Source organism: Phoxinus phoxinus (genome assembly GCF_949152265.1).
Source record: "Phoxinus phoxinus genome assembly, chromosome: 9".
Lineage (NCBI taxonomy): Eukaryota > Metazoa > Chordata > Actinopteri > Cypriniformes > Leuciscidae > Phoxinus > Phoxinus phoxinus.
Window position 1 is genome coordinate 30,989,319 of NC_136884.1, and position 17,253 is coordinate 31,006,571.

The window sequence follows — 17,253 nt, forward strand, 5'->3', positions numbered from 1 at the left end:
TGGATGATCCACTCATCCAAGCAATTTCCATCTGCTCCCACCACGTCTTCCTTAAAGAGGTACGTAGATAACATCCTGTGGCTGTGTGGATCATCAGTTTCGGACTCCCTTTCCGTCCCTATCTCCCCAGAGCCTCGTCCTGTCATGGCCACCACGCCAGACCCCTCTGCCAAGATGGATTCCAGGTAGGCCTGAGCCTACAGCCAAGACAGCCGCCGCCGTGTTTGAGCCTTTAGCCAAGAGTTTGAGTCTCCAGTCCCCGTCTTAGTCCAGAGATGACTCCAGCTCCTGCCCAGAGCTCAGAAAGGCTACCATTCCCCAAGCTCAGCCCAGAGATGGCTCCAGTCCCTGAGTCCTCTCCAGCCTAGAAACCCATAGCTCCCCAGGAACATTTTGGGGAGTGTCCATAGTGGCCGAGCCTGGCTACATCGGCAAGGCCACGAAGGCCGGCTCTGCCCTGGATCCCTGTACCGTCGGCACCGCCCCTGAGGTCCCCCTCAGGTCCCCACTTTCCTAGTCAGCCTCCAGGGTGCCCACCCTCCCACCCCAGTTTGTGGCGCGAGGACGCACCTTTCGGGGAGGAGGGAGTAATGTTACATTCCAGTTTGTGTTTGGACTTTTTGTTTGCATTGGTTTAGTTTTTCCATCACTCCTTTAGGGAAAGATAACCTATTTCAGCTTCCCAAAGAACCGAGTGTTAAGGGAACAGTGGATGCAGTTAGTTTTTCTGGGGCAGCAACAGATTTGTGCAAGTGTGTCAGCAACAGATTTGTGCAAGTGTGTTTGTTTGTGCCTGGCATTTCTGTGACAAATGTTTTATAAGCCTGGCCCAGGGCTAGTTTGATGCTGGATTTGCAGATCGTTTGAAACTGAAAGGTGATCCCAGTCATGAGTCTGAATTGCAGGCGGTAAGTAACATCAAATGTCTGTTTTGTTGGCAATTATCGCGCAAGTGCATATAATGTTAAGAAAACAAACGTATAGTAAATCAAAAGTTATCCAGGGATAATGCGATGATGTATTGTCCGTGACTCTTTAGCTCCACCCACGGCATGCCTCCAAGAGCTTGGCTGTTTTCGGAAAGAAACCGCACAGCGTATCTGTCTTTTATATATATCTGATAAAACTAAAGACTCTTTGGTGACATTAAGCATGCCATTCTACTCAAATAGGTACTCAAGATTAACATGAGATTTGCAGAAACTGTGTGTGTTATGTGCCCTTTAAGGAAGTGTGGTAATACGAAATGAGGATGTTTGAGTCATGGCTCACTGTTCCCTTTCGAAAGGGAACAACTCCCACTGCGTTGATGACGCTATTGGGGAACGCCCTCCACGTGAGGTGTAGGTCTCCTCCCTTTACAAGAGTTTTTTTTAGTAAGGTTGAACAGTAGACCTCGGTTCCCTGTTAGAAAGTATTAAGGGGTGAGTTAGGTAGGGTTTTTATTGGAGTAAAATGGGGCCCTGAAGTTCCCATATATTGGTAGGCTATGCATACCTTTCCCATAGGCCTCCTCTGATTTAGAGTCGTCAGGCTTATATAGTGGGTAGTGTCAATCTGTGGTAGTGAACAGGCTGGCCTTATTATACGAACAATTTCTAGTCAGGCTACCGTTCATCCAAGTGTAACGGAGGCCAGCTAGTAGTCGCTGTGTGAGTAAACCTCACTCCTCTGATCTCAATAGGCGCTCTAGCGACAGACGCTAGAGGCTGCAGTCTTTAGCCTCCTTGTTAGAGTGCCTGACTCCCATGCCGGAGACCCGGGTTCGAGACCCGCACGGAGCGGGGTGAGAAGGACCCGGGTGGAGGGGTTACATTGGTGCCGTGACCCGGATGGGAGTGAGGTTTAGGGGGGTGAGTGTAACGGAGGCCAGCTAGTAGTCGCTGTGTGAGTAAACCTCACTCCTCTGATCTCAATAGGCGCTCTAGCGACAGACGCTAGAGGCTGCAGTCTTTAGCCTCCTTGTTAGAGTGCCTGACTCCCATGCCGGAGACCCGGGTTCGAGACCCGCACGGAGCGGGGTGAGAAGGACCCGGGTGGAGGGGTTACACAAGCATCAAACAGACATTTCTGTGTGAGATGGCTTCCTCCCTAAACAGGAGTTTTTCTACTGAGGCCACCGCTCTGTGAAGCTCCAGATAAAACTACAAAATCAAGCGTTGGCCCTGGTCAGGCCACCTTGATAGCCACCTTATACTAGAGCAGTAGTTCTCCTCTCACTTTAGAGAGTCATTTTGAGGTTATAGCTCTAAACTTCAGACATATATATTTGTATGTCGGCCTTCATGGGGCCACATCGGTATATGGCTTAGTCTTAGTATCTTGGATTTCTGGTGGCGGCCTGCTAAGCATTATCGCCTCAAGCCTCTCAGTATCTGAGTGTAGGTTCCTTAGACCATCAGGAATTTTTCCTGTAAATTTAGTTTTCTTAGAACTAGCCTACTCTTACTACAAGAGTCGTCTGGCCATGGCCCGCCTTTTGCATTATGTGTAAATGCTAGTGGTGTAACAGGGTAGATACCCAGCATAGGTAGCAGGCTACCTTTGTTAAGCCTCCAATGCAGATATCTATGGGCTTTGTCAGGTCTTTCTCTCTACAGAGAAGCAGTGTGCTCAGGCCTCCGCTATTTACAGCATTGAGTGTAGTAGCTGGCAGCAAGGCCTTAAGTTAAAAACGTTTTTTTCTTCTGAGCCCCTTGAATATAAGAATTCAAGTCATAAGGTCAAATGCCGTTGGCCACTCACTGAGGCCTCCATTCCTTTGAGTTTAGTAGAGAATATAAAATCTGTCTTGAAAAAATGACAAAATAATAGGCCTCAACTCTGATACATCATGCTGATAGTGCTCCCCTTGTTAGGGTTATTAATTAGAGTACTTAGCATACAAGCTAAGGGTAGCAATCACCTATACCACCTAGGCTTAGGTAATAATAATAATAATAATTCATTACATTTATATAGCGCTTTTCTGGACACCCAAAGCACTTTTACATAGAAGGGGGGAATCTCCTCAACCACCACCAATGTGCAGCATCCACCTGGATGATGCGACGGCAGCCATATTGCGCCAGAACGCCCACCGCACACCAGCTTACTGGTGGAGAGGAGACAGTGATGAAGCCAATTAGTATATATAGGAGGATGATTAGGAGGCCTTGATGGACAGAGGCCACTGGGCAAATTTGGCCAGGATGCCGGGGTTACACCCCTACTCTTTCGAAAGACATCCTGGGATTTTTAGTGAACACAGAGAGTCAGGGCCTCGATTTAACGTCTCATCCGAAGGACTGCGCTCTTTTGGCAGTATAGTGTCCCCGTCACTACACTGGGGCGTTAGGACCCACACAGACCACAGGGTGAGCGCCCCCTGCTGGCCACACTAACACCTCTTCCAGCAGCAACCTGGTTTTCTCAGGAGGTCTCCCATCCAAGTACTAACCAGGCTCAGCCCCGCTTAGCTTCAGTGAGAAACCAGTCTTGGGCTACAGGGTGATATGGCTGCTGACGTATAAAGGTAAGGTAGAGACCGATTAGTTACTCCCTCCCAGTTTGGATGGTTGATGATATGCTCCCTTAGAGCCAAAGCACTGCTGACACCCGTAACATTCATAATTGTAAGCCTCCTTGATACCCGGTAGCGTAAGATTGTACTCTACTTGCTTAATGGATAGATAGCACTTTTGCGGAGTACACTGCCTGTTGGCAATGTTAAATAAGGCCCCATGGAGCCTCCCTGATTTGAGCATTGGTTGAGCATAGTGTTCCAGAATCTATCTGAGGATCACTCTGTTTGAATACTTAACTCCCTAGGTCTGGTCTGAAGGTCGAAAGAAAGCTCACTGAGGACTTTAGGATTCTAACTCCCAGTTAGATCAACCCTATAGCTGGAGGCGCCCCCCCTTATAAGGGTCTTATATTTAGAGCAGTGGTTCTCAAACTTTTTTGGTCTAGCGCCCCTTATCCTATATCCAGGTCCCTGACTGGCCCACCACCAAAAAAGGGCTAAATGTCTTTATTGAATGTATGCTGATTATCATTCTGTTTTAATAATAATAATGTGTATTATTCACGTCCTTTTTTTCTTCTTCTTATTATCATTATTATTACTATTATTATTAAATCCATAACTTTGAATTTAAAATGTACAACTTTTATGTAATGCGTACATAATGAATCCATTTTCTAAACTGTGTTTTTGTCTTATCCTGAATCACTAATGTACACCTATAATAAGTGTTTATATTGGAACTATTTTAAGGGCCGCACCGCTTTTTCCTTGTTTCCACTAGCGCTTTGTGCTCCCGTAGCACCTGTCGTTGCTATGCAACCATGAACTGCGCTCTCCATGACATGATGACGAGGAAGTATCAGCAAAGGATTAATTGATTTCTAGCCCTTGCATTAGCTTTACTACTAGATATATTTATGGAAATGAGAAATGAAAACCTGCCCTGTACAGCTATGATCATTTAGTGAAAATTTTCTAGTTTCAAGATATTTGGAATGTTTTATAATGATCTGCTATTATGATATGTTGTGATATGTGTTCAGTGCTTATACCGAACCCAAATATGTTCAGTCAATAGCCCTATTGGGACTGTAATTGTTTCTCATGGGGTCGTAAGGTATTTTCATAATTTACAGGGGTTGGTCTGTATTTTATTGCCGTCCGAATCCAGATTGTCAGTGTTTTTCTCCCACTACCCGCTTTTTTTTTTTTTTTTTTATAAACACGTCTCTCACAAGAAGAGATCACTTCAAAATTCACTGTTTAAATCCTTTTTGATCTGTGCTGATCACCAGACGTACGATAACTGTTGCGCTTAACTGTAATTTTAAAGATGTACTTTACTGAAATGCTGGAAAGTATTTACAAGAAATATATTTCATTACCCTCTCTATCTCAGCAAACAAAAAGGAGAAAGAAAAAAGCACATAAACATTTGAAATGGGCCGTTATTGTGACAGCAATATATGTGATCCAATTTTAAAATATGAAGGCTATTATGCACAACATTAAAAATACAAACCATGCATCTTTATTTTTACCTCATGTAAATAAGAGGCTGAATTAACTTGTTTCTGCTTATTTACATATTTTTTTTAAATTACATCCTTTTGAGAAAATGCAAGAATATAAGAACTATTTCGAATATGGCATTTTATAAATAAGAATTAAATGATTAAATGACAAATAGAAAATTATTTAATTAAATTAAATACAAATTTATTCATATTACTCCAAGCATATATGACATTTTATTTACAGCAGACAATCATGTGACTGACCACGTGACCAGCCCGTTCGCGTGTTCTTGGACTTACAAAACTCACTAGTCCACCGTCAATAAATCGCCATCCGAATCCATGAGTTTTATCACTGAGGTGCCATGCATGATGCAAATTTGTTTTTACATACGTCCACATGAGAAACAATTAATGTCCAAATAGGGCTTGCACCGATATGTTTCTACAGTGGCCCTAAACAAACGCGTTTAGTCACTATGTTGTTCTTCGTGCAAAGAAGCTAGCTAAAGTCAGCGAATAAAACACTGACACAATGATGAACAAGTAATAATAATATTAGCAATAACATATAATTTTAATGAATAATTAAGCAAACAATCTCTTCATTTATCTGTCTCAGACGACAAAATATTTTCCTGTCGTCCAACGTAACTACTGTTGGTAGCAATTCACAACCTCACCACTAGACGCCGCTAAAAATTACACAGTGCACCTTTAAAACTTCTGGTTACATGAGCCTAAGCTCTTTTCAATATAATCCATGCAAAAGTTAATATACCGAATATTCTTCAGTTTTATGCAAAACAGAAATACGACAAATAGAATACCAGATCTCTGTTATATGGCGCAAAAAAAAAACATGCTTTTTTGGATAGTTGTTTGACACATGAAAACTGTAACAATGTATTTTACAAGGTAACACGATGCAACCTTGCTCTCACTTAAATATGTGTCCCTACATTAAGTCCTTGAATTTGAGGGTATTGGACCTGGAAACAAGGTGTGGGAACCCTGTTTTAATTAAGTTTATACCAAAGGATGTCTCGAGTCAAGTTGCTCTATTGGACTGTTTACACTAAGTTCAACCGCGTAATATGTGTGGGGATTGCGGCATGGCATTGGATTAATTTGTTAGGATTTGCTTTGCCTGGACCTGTGGATTATATATAAACTATCTGTGGATTATTTATTGACTGAGGGTGCTTTCACACCTGAGCGTTTGATCACTTGGTTCAGTTCGCTTAGTTATGCATGTACGCGGCAATCGCGTTAGGATCCACACCAAAACAATCGCTCCGAGACACCTGAACGAGGTTAATTCGAATGTGACTTGCGTGAACAAATTTTGGTACGCTATGAAAGGTTGGCTTGTGAAAGTGAACCAAACCATTAAATGCAAGCTTGTAGCAAATTAAGTCCTTGTTTTGAAACAAAACAAATGATCTATAGGTGTGAAAACGCCCTTTTGACAAATTTATTATCAATGGCCAAACAATGCTCGAAACACAGGTTTTTGTAGTACGCAGTTCATTGACTGATATATATATATATATATATATATATATTAGGGTTATTGGTTGAAAACGGTTGTTTATATGTGAAGGTTGCTTGTTTGTACTCACTATGACACTTTAATAAATAATGGTATCAAAAACTCAATGGATTGTATCCCACATTTTTATTGAGTCTTTCTTCAAACTAAGGCTTAGGAACGTTTTTTTACAATATAGATAGAAAACACTGACATTATTCACCACAACACTCTTACAAATGATGAATTCAGAGCATGTATTACCACAGTTCATGTAGAAAACCATGGTTTAATCATTTCAGGCTACTCTATAGATCAGGACAACCAGCATGAACCACTGAACAAAGAAACTCCAACAATTTAGGACATTTACAGTAATGATGTGATTAATCTGGACTGATTTCAGTTTTCCTTCTTTAATACCCTTAATGAGGATTCATTTATTCTGACATGTTATTTCACTGAAAGAAGTTTAGCTGTAGTATTATTGTAATAAAGAGAAAATAAGAGACTATAACACCTCACTGTTACTGGTTTATCATGCAGCTCAAAGCATTATGAGTAGAATCTCTCTACAGTCTGTTCTGATTCATCAAAACAGTTTCACTGATGATCCAGGATAATAAAGCATAAACCCAGGATAGAGCAGTTGAGTGAATGTGGTCTGGACTGTGTGGATGAGGCTCATTGTGTCAGAGACGCTGTAGAAGGACAGAGTTCCTGCTCTGTGATCCACATACACTCCTACTCTACTGCTGATGGACTTTACAGGGAGATCAGTCTCTATGTTATTGTGTATGAATGAGTATCTGGAGGAAGAGCAAGACAAACACCAGGACTGAGCATTATATCCAAACACACGATCATTACCCTGTCTCTTCCTGCTGATGTTCTTATATGACACTGATATAGACACACCATACCCACGCCACTCAATCTCCCAGTAACAGCGTCCACACACACTCTCTCTACACAACACCTGATAATAATAATCAAATCTGTCTGGATGATCAGGATACGGCTGCTCTGTGTCAGTGACAGTAATCACTCTGTTCCCCTCAGACAGACGGAGGAGTTTATTCACTGTGTTCAGATCCAGAGTGAGCTGATGGAAATCTGATGGAGAGAAAACACATGAATAATTTATGAATCATCTGTCTGATATCCTGTGCAAATCCTCATTATCGTTATCCATCATCAAGGTATAATTTTGTTTAAAAAATTATAGTAGAATTTTTACAGAAGACTTTTCAGTTTGTTCTTACTGTCCTGAAGCTTTTTTACTAATGTAATTTTATCTCTAAATCTTTATTAATTGGCTTTCTATGAAAAATAATCATATTTATCCCTTAGTTTGAAAAGATATTGTGATTTTGAAGAATATGTTAAATCACCAGTTTAATTATGTCTCAGTTATTACATCTATGTTAATGTCACGGGGTGACTATAAGCAGTGGGGGAGGAACGTTATAATTGTTTCCCTTGGGGAGTGTTTTTGGCGTGACACCTAGAGAAATGTCTGTTTCCACGCCCGGATGTAAACAGCGGTAATCCCGGGATTTATGAGATGAATCGGCTTCAGGTGTGCGGCAGGAAGGATCTAGGCGGGTGATTGGCACGTATGCCGATGAGTACTATATATTTGTTCATTGTTGCCGACAGTAAGGGCAGCAGAGGCGGGAGAGGAGATGATGTCCAGAGAAGGCACCCGGCCGGTGACTTGACCGAACCTGTTTGCATGAAGCCGACTAGGATCTGATGGGAAACCGACGTCCTGCCGAGATTGGAATTCGCGATCCCTATAGTTGCCGTCGCCGTGTCAACGCGGCCCCGATCCTGTGGAGTTAAGTGACGTTTATGCTCATGTTATAGGTCAATGGGACGGGATGTGTGATTGTCGGTGACTCCCCAGATCTCTACGTCATTGTGAGCTCTGCTTATATTTAATCTACCAATTGAAACAAAGGCTCCTTACGGTGTTCTAACGGCTCGACTGCTTATTTGATCTGCTGCTCTCCTGTTGTACTGATCTCCGCTCTACTGTTTACTGCTTCTCTGCTCTCAACACAGCAGCCAACCAGCCTCGTCTAACTTCTGGGAGACGTTTTGCCTGGATACCGTTTATGCGCCTTAATCACAGTGAGTCCCCTGATTTGAAGTGTACTGTTATTGAAGTGTTCACATTGGGAACTCTTTTACTGCTTGAAGTGTGTGCTCGAGTGCTTTGATGGTTTCGTATCGGTTGGTCTGCACCAACAGTTCCAGCTAAACCGCCTCCTATGACCCGGGTGTGCTGTGTCGATCGTTTGAATTAACTCTGAGTGTTTTACACAGTTTACGCTACTGTCTGAATCTCTGGAGATGGTGAACCACCATCCTACTGTCTGAGCCTCTGCTGGAGAGAACGTGAAACCGCTGCGCTGCCGCCACCATCCTACTGTCTGAGCCTCTGCTGGAGAGAGCGAGAAGCCGCCATGCTGACGCTAGCCTCCTGATGCCTGAGCCTCTGCTGGAGAGAACGTGAAACCGCTGCGCTGCCGCCATCATCCTACTGTCTGAGCCTCTGCTGGAGAGAACGTGCAACTGCTGCACTGCCACCACCATCCTACTGTCTGAGCCTCTGCTGGAGAGAACGTGAAACCGCTGCGCTGCCGCAACCTTCCTACTGTCTGAGCCTCTGCTGGTGAGAACAAGAAGTTGCTGTGCTGACTTTTAAAATACTTTTTTAAAATAATTTAATAAAGAGTAAATAAGAGTAAAAAAAATTACGCTATCCCTTGTCCAAGGGGTGTGCAGGGTAAACAGGGTGTGCTTTCTGCCTCTCTGTCTCGTGAACATTTTTTTTTCTTGAGCACGTCTCTAAACATAAACAAAACTCAGCGAATACTTGTCACACATTTGTGAGCTCTATATCTTTATAAACATTTAAGTGTGTAGTTTTAAATGATCTGATTCAAAACGAAAACAAATATTCTCTGTTTAAGTAATTTGTATAAAGCTAACAAGATATCCAGTTTTTCTAACGCTTGCTCATTATAGCATATAATTTTAATGTGACCACACCCACACGCGCAAAAGATATTGACATAAAAATCGTCCATGCGCCACGCGAACACGCTCATTACCTCAAAAACAAAGCGGCAAACTTCATCAGTCCTCTACTGTCGTCGAGTTTGGAAGACACGCTGTGAGCTTACATTGGATTTACATTAGAAGAAGAAGAACGCGATTTGAAGACAAGAAAGATTTTAAGGTAAGAAATAATTCTGAATTATATTAGTTAGTATTGTTGCATAAACTTCACATTGCCATTGAACTGTTGCTCGATGCTTCAGTGAATGTTCTCTGCACGCGCTGTGAGTGAGTCAGTCGCACGACGTGTGTTTGAAAAGCAAAACGCACCAAACATTCATGGTTTTTACATCTCATTTCATAACGTCATATCAATTGTAAACATTGGAAGTAACATATGATAATCCATATATTTTTCTCTAGTGTAGTGTTACTGAAGTGTTCCTTTTTAACGATGCCTGCTATACTATTGTTATTATTATTTTATTCAGCCCTGCAGGTATATGCCTAGAAGGCACAACAAACCTGGTGTTCATTATATATATATATATATATATATGTGTGTGTGTGTGTGTGTGTGTGTGTGTGTGTGTGTGTGTGTGTGTGTATTTTGTAAATTTTAAAAAGCAATTTTAACCAGAACAAATCTAAAATGCATTCCCAAAATCGTGCAGCCCTAGTTTCTCTTGATATCAGCATGTTCACAGGTTTTTTTAGGTACCAGTCCTGCTGACTTCAACATGAGCAGAACATGGTAAAGTGAAAAATCAAACATCTTGGAAATGACAGGTATGCACTATGTTTCAGGAATGGCACAAAGGTGTGTGACTGGTTAAGTCTCTGTCTTTAGTTCAGTGTGTTAAATAATGTGCTTTTTTTGCCATTTGTTGTGTATCTTTGGATTATGTTGTGTTGTAAATAAATCCAAACAATCAAAAAGCCATTCTTTTTTAAATCTCCTCATTCTTTGTGTAAGGTAATGTAATGATAGTGCCTGAGAGCTCCTAATAGCTCCTCAGTGAGTTTATGGGAGGGTCTTTGTCTTTCTCAGGTGTGAAACACTCAATATTCATGGTGGTTTACGCCTACTCGCATAAAGCTTTCTTACACAAGACATGTCTTACAAATTTTTAATTCTTCATTACATCGAGATGGTCTTTCTGCTGGGCCTTAGGCCTGTCGCACCTCCAACGGTGCCTTTGGTGGACTATGCATGGCAGAGGCGTCCTGTTCTCTGAGGCAGGCCAAAACCTGAACCTTTTTTTGTCATTTTCACAAACCACGCATAAATGTTATTATCTCCAAAACTACAAAATTTTACATAAATGCTGCTGACATATTATTGTATCAGAGTTTGTGCTGAATACAGTGTAATAAGACTTTAGCCATGAAAATGTCACAAGTAACAGGAATAAGCACAAATGTTAGAGCATGTCAGAACACCTCCAGGAACCAGAAAACACCTCAGACCCCAGAGGGTTAAAGAGTCAGTAGCCCAATAGCAAACATGCTGCTGCTTGTCCAAAAATAAAAATGCTGTCATTATTTACTCTCTAATAATAATAATAATAATAAATTGAATTTATAATGCACTATATATTTAGAAAAATCTCAAAGTGCTACAGGATAAAAAAAGAAAATATAAAACAAGAAGGACAGAGGGAATCAATTAAAAACCCTACTAAAGAGGTGTGAGGCCACGTTTAAAAGCATCCATAGACTGTGGTGTCCTCAGGTGGTCAGGGAGAGCATTCCACAGCCTAGGAGCCGCTGAGCAAAAGGCCCGATCTCCCATTGTACAAAGCTTTGTCCTGGGCTGTTTCAGACGAGACGCTGTACCAGATCGGAGGGCACGTGTTGAGGTCTGCAGGGTGAGAAGTTCTTTGAGGTAGGGTGGGGCTTCACCATAAATGCATTGGTGGGTAAGGAGGGAGATCTTGTATTCAATCCTCTGAGACACAGGAAGCCAGTGGAGAGATTTGAGGATGGGGGTGATGTGTTCGTGCTTCCGCACCCTCATCAGGATCCTGGCGGCACTGTTCTGGATGTACTGTAGTTTTTGAACGTTTTTTTCCAGAGATCCCGATGAGCAGTGCATTGCAATAGTCCAGCCTGGAGGAGATAAAGGCGTGGACAAGCTTTTCAGCATCAGCGGGGTTGAGAATGAGGCGGAGTTTGGCAATGTTCCTGAGATGATTCAAATGACAGATGGGAGTCCATTTTAACACCAAGGTTAGTGACTGACTTTTGGAGTTGAATGTTTTGCCCAGAGAAAGTGATGTTTTTTATGGCTGATGATCGCACCTGATGTGGAGTGCCAACTAAGATGGCTTCAGTCTTCGAGCTGTTTAGCTGGAGAAATTTTTGCCTCATCCAAACCTCAATCTCCTCCAGGCAGGTTGTCAGAGTGGATGTTGTGACGGCAGCGGTGGAGGTTTGGTTTGCCCTGATGTATAGTTGGGTATCATCGGCATAACAATGGAAGGAAATGTCATGCCGGTTTATGATGTGGCCAAGGGGGAGTATATAAAGAATAAACAGGGTGGGGCTGAGCACTGAGCCTTGAGGGACACCGCAGGTGGCATTGTGGGGCAGAGATTTCGCCTTTCCCAGGGTGACATACTCTGTTCTCCCTGTAAGGTATGATGAGAACCACTCAAGGGCAGAGTCAGACACACCGATCACAGAGTTGAGGCGGTGGAGGAGAATGTTGTGGTCTACAGTGTCAAATGCTGCAGTCAGGTCCAGGAGTACGAGGATAGATGGAGAGCCGTCGTCCGCAGCCATCAACAGGTAATTTGTGACCCTGACTAGTGCTGTTTCTGTACTGTGGCCGGCACGGAACCCAGACTGAAATTTTTCAAACAGGTGGTTTTGCTTTAGATGATTTAGAAGCTGTGTAGCAACTACTTTTTCCATCACCTTGGAGAGAAATGGAATGTTGGAAATAGGCCTGTAGTTGTTAAACACTTCTGGGTCTAAGTTTGGTTTTTTGAGAAAGGGCCTGACGACAGCAGTTTTCAGTGTTGAAGGAACATGACCAGTCAGGAGGGAATAGTTTATGACTCTTGTGATAATTGGACTTATGGCATGGAGGTTTGATTTGAACAGTGTTGTGGGGAAGGGGTCCAGAGAACAAGTGGATGGTTTCATCTCTTTAATAGTGTCCTCAGCCACTTGCTGAGAGATGTCCAGAAAACAGCTTAGTTTTTGCGAAATCCCAGGCTGTGGTTCGGCAGTCGGGACAGGAACTTGATAGCTGGGAGCGGATTGAATCTACTTTTTTCCTGAAAAAGTCAATAAATTTGTTGCATCTCTCTTCTGTTTCTTCTGAGAGAGTTTGCGTTTGCGGTTTGAGAAGATCATGCACGGTGGAAAAAAGTTTCTTGGAGTTGCCAGGGTTGTTATTTATAATGTTGGAATAGAACTGGGAACGTGCATGTCTCAGGGAGCTTGCATAGGACCTCTGATGTTCTCTGTACACCTGCAAATGTACAGTGAGTCCTGAGGCTCTGTGGCGACGCTCCAGGAAACGCCCAGCTGTTTTCATTTGTCGGAGTTTATCTGTGTACCATGGGGCTTGGCGTAAGAAGCTGACATTTTTAGTTTTGACTGGGGCATGGAGATCTAAAAGATTTATTAGATATTGGTTGTAGAAATCAACCAGTTCAGTAACTGTAGAGGAGCCAGCATAGGACAGATGTTTGAGGTCAATGGTCAAGGTATCCAGGTTGATCTTTTTTAGGTCCCTATAGCAGATTGTTCGCTTGACCTTGGTGAGTGGAGATGGGAGTGACAGCTCCATGGAGATGACCTTATGGTCGGACACACCCAGATCATAAGCCTGGAGGTTACTAATGGGGGCAGAGTTAGACATGACCAGATCCAGTATGTGCCCCCTGGAGTGTGTGGGAACATCGACGTGTTGTTGGAGATTAAGATAATCCAATAGTTGCAAAAACTCAACTGCAAAGTGGCAGGAGGGGTTGTCAACATGAATATTAATATCACCAAGTATAATAATGTTGGTCAGGGTGGTGCACAGTGTTGTGAGCAGGTCATATATCTCTGAAATGAAAGCTGAGTTTGGTTTGGGAGGCCGGTAGATCAGGAGGATCGTCATGGGGAAAGGGGGTTTACATTTAAATGCCAGGCATTCGCATGAGGATAGTGTAGGCAGAGGGAGGGGGGGTGACAGCTCCAAGTTTTGTCGGTGTATGACAGCAAGACCGCCACCACGGCCAATGTTGCGGGCTCCTTCCAGGTAGCTGTAACCGGGGGGACAGGCTTCATTGAGCGCGGAGTAAACCCCAGGCTGGTGCCATGTATCTGTCAGGCACATAAGGTCTAATTCTTTTTCCAAGATGTGTATGAAGGAAGCTTTATTTGTGAGAGATTGTGTATTGAAAAGTTCTATTTTAAGTTTAGATGCTGTGGTCAATCTTTGTAAGGGCCGTAATACACTGGTATCCACTCCACGTTTTACAATCTTCTTAATGTTAAGAGATCTCGCGATGTTTCCCGTGCCGCTCAGCTGAGCGTGCAGAGATCTCGCAATGCTTCCCGTGTTGTTAGCGCCGAGAGCGACACTGCTCTGATGACGCGGCAGCCGTGCGACAGTGGTCCAGAAAGATGGAATGTGTGAGGCAAGGAGATCAGGCTGGTGGTAAACAAACTTTCGTCGGGAACTTCTGTGGATGTTTAAGTCCAAGTTCTTTGATGGTAGAAATGGACATTGGAATAGAGTGATTGTTGAATTTTAACAGCTGTGGGATGGAATACTTGAGCTTCATGCCGGCCGCCAAGAGTGTTTGTCTGGGGCTAGCCGTTAGCCAGACACAGAGATGTAAGACTGTCAGGCACAACGAGAATATGGTCCAAATCATCACACGACTCGAGGCAAAACTGGACCGGGAAAAGGAGCGTTAGATGGCTCCCCCAGGGGAGAAGTTAAGCCTAGTAACTGTTGATAGCAGCACTGGAGCAGCAGAGAAATCCGGGAGCACAGTGGGATCTTTGACCATCAATTCACTGATGTTAGAGGAGATATCGGTGGTCAGTAGGTGAGTAGAGGTTTCATTTTCGTATATATCCGTGCAAGAACTCAAGGGAAATACTAATTTGACACGAGAAAAACAAAAAACAAAACAAAAGAAGCAGTAGAAACAGTGGAGAAGTGGCGACAGCAACGCCAGCGTCCTCTCCTCTCAGCAGCCATAATGTTGAGCCTCTAATGTTGTTCCAAACCTGTATTCATTTCTTTCTTGTGCTGAACACAAAAAAATATATTTTGAAGAATGTGGCTAACCAAACTGGTCCCCATTGACTTCCATAGTAGGAAAAGAATATAGCCTATGGAAGTCACTTGGGTACATCAACTGTTTGGTTACCCACATTCTTCCAAATAACATTTATTTTCAACAGAAGAAAGAAACTTATTGAGGTTTAACACAACTTGAGAGAGTAAATGATGACAATTCAAATTTTACGTAGAACTATTCCTTTAGGCCTAATGTTAATAAAACAACAAAACTTGTTGCTCTTTACTGAGAACTTTAATAGTAGTTTTAATAAGAATCAATGTATAATGTATACAGTGAAGTATACGTTGTGTTTTATTTTCATATTTGTTCATTTAATTACTTTCTTCAATGGTACTGTTAAATACACCAACTGTAGCTGAAAAAATAAAGCACTGTTTATTTCATTTGTTGTATATGTGTAATTTGTATCTTTGTTCTTAATTTTTAATAACAAAGAAAATAATGACAAAGATTTGTATCACCACTTTGGCCTAAATGTCTGCCATTCTTTTATATTTTGTTACCTATAAGGCTTTGTTTTTAAAATAGGGACATGGAAGTTCACTGGAAGTTCAGCAGCTGCGCTACAGAAAGCTAAAAGAAACTCTGAAGTAAATAGTCTTTGCTACGGAAGTGATACACCATCTATTCTGGCCACATTGTTGTAAACTGGCAGGTCGCACACTGTCTAGACTGGACACCAAATCACCGACAGTAAATAGGGTTTTCCTTCACCTTCTACAAGAAGAACATGAAGACACTCAGTGAGTTTTTCTGCTTGTTTTCTTAATTACTTACTTTGTAGGAAGTCGTTCCTGGTTCTGGAAACAATGTTGGTGAAAGTGACTGTGGAAATCAACAGACATAAAGAGAGATGATATGAGATGATGGAGGATCATTTCTGAGAGTAGATGAATCTACAGGACTTTACCTCTGTCAGAGATCTTGAGCTCCTCTTTGCAGAAATCCTCCAGTTTGTCTCTCAGCTGATTGACATATTCTCTCACGGCATCAAAAGAGGAGAGAGAACTGAAGAGATTGTCATTTACGTCTGTAGATTCAGGAGGAGCTGAGAGAGACTGGAAACTCTACAGAAAAAAGAAATCAAAGCTCATCACCTCCACACTTCATCAATAACCTGCACTACTGTCAGATTTGTTGATCTTTAGTAAATGTCCTCAATCCAGCACTTTCACTTCTTACTATAACCAGGAAGTATGACCATATTAGCCCAGTTCTATCAACACTGCATTGGGTCCCAATTAAACATTAGATAATATTTTAAATATTGCTGATTATTTACAAAGCTCAAAATGGTTTAGCTCCCCAGTACTTGAGCGAGCTCTTAACACATTATTGTCCTTCACGTCTATTGCTATCTCAAAATTCTAGGCAGTTGATAATACCTAGGATATAAAAATCAATTGCAGGCTGTAGATCTTTTTCCTATTTAGCACCTAAACTTTGGAATAGTCTTCCTAACATTGTCCGGGAAGCAGACACACTCTGTCAGTTTAAATCTAGACTAAAAACACATCTCTTTAACCTGGCATACACATAGAACATTATACATGTCTATTATTCAAATCAGTTTGATTGTTAGGCTGCATAACCTAGGTCAGCCGTAATCGGGAAAACTTCCGATAACGCCTGATTACTCGGTACATCATAAGAAGAATGGCATCTACGCTACACGGCACTGATACTCAACAAACCTGTCTCCATACCGGCGTGATGACTCCGATCTTCAACCAGATAGAACTGGATAAATATTCTGAATGTTCTGATCCAATAATACTTCTGACCTGTAATGCTGCCTGAATCATAAGCATACTCTGTTCATTCATTGGCCAAGTTTTTTTTTTTTCTCCATTCTGTCACCTGATGGTGTTTTGAATTTAATATTCAACAATATTATTGATCTGCCTGCATTGACACCATTAAATGAGAATGCAACTTTCGGGTGCAAAGGCAAACATTTCAGTATATTTTCAGTATATTTGAGATGTACTTCGCAATCGACTGTATCGCAAAACCACACAGCTCTCAGTTCCGGAGAGAGGAGGGGGAATAATGACAGTGGGCGTGTTTTTGTGTGACGTCCACCTGTGAATGCAGACACGATGGCTGGATTGCGTTTACATTCGATCACAATGCGTCCTCGACTACCTCCGAACCTGGACAAGCTGATCGGATAACAGTCCCATCAGAAGCGCGTTTACACTTGTCTTTTCAATGTGTATGTGGACAACATCCGGATACAGGATGCATATTAATGCCAAGTGTAAACGCAACCACTGTTTTCACCAGAGCGGCTAT

At 42.3% G+C, this 17,253-nt stretch overlaps 1 protein-coding gene across 1 annotated transcript in view; it reads right to left on the reverse strand.

The window, feature by feature from the left end:
- Positions 1-6,635: 6,635 nt before the first annotated feature.
- The window catches only part of LOC307004668 (E3 ubiquitin/ISG15 ligase TRIM25-like), a 33,984-nt gene continuing 23,366 nt past the window's right edge, over positions 6,636-17,253 (reverse strand). The window contains exons 4-6 of the mRNA XM_079624059.1: positions 15,866-16,022; positions 15,733-15,780; positions 6,636-7,675 (exon numbers count right to left, since the gene is read on the reverse strand). Of these exons, the coding sequence (XP_079480185.1) occupies positions 7,152-7,675; positions 15,733-15,780; positions 15,866-16,022 (729 nt within the window). The 3' untranslated portion in view covers positions 6,636-7,151. The remainder of the gene's footprint in view (positions 7,676-15,732; positions 15,781-15,865; positions 16,023-17,253) is intronic.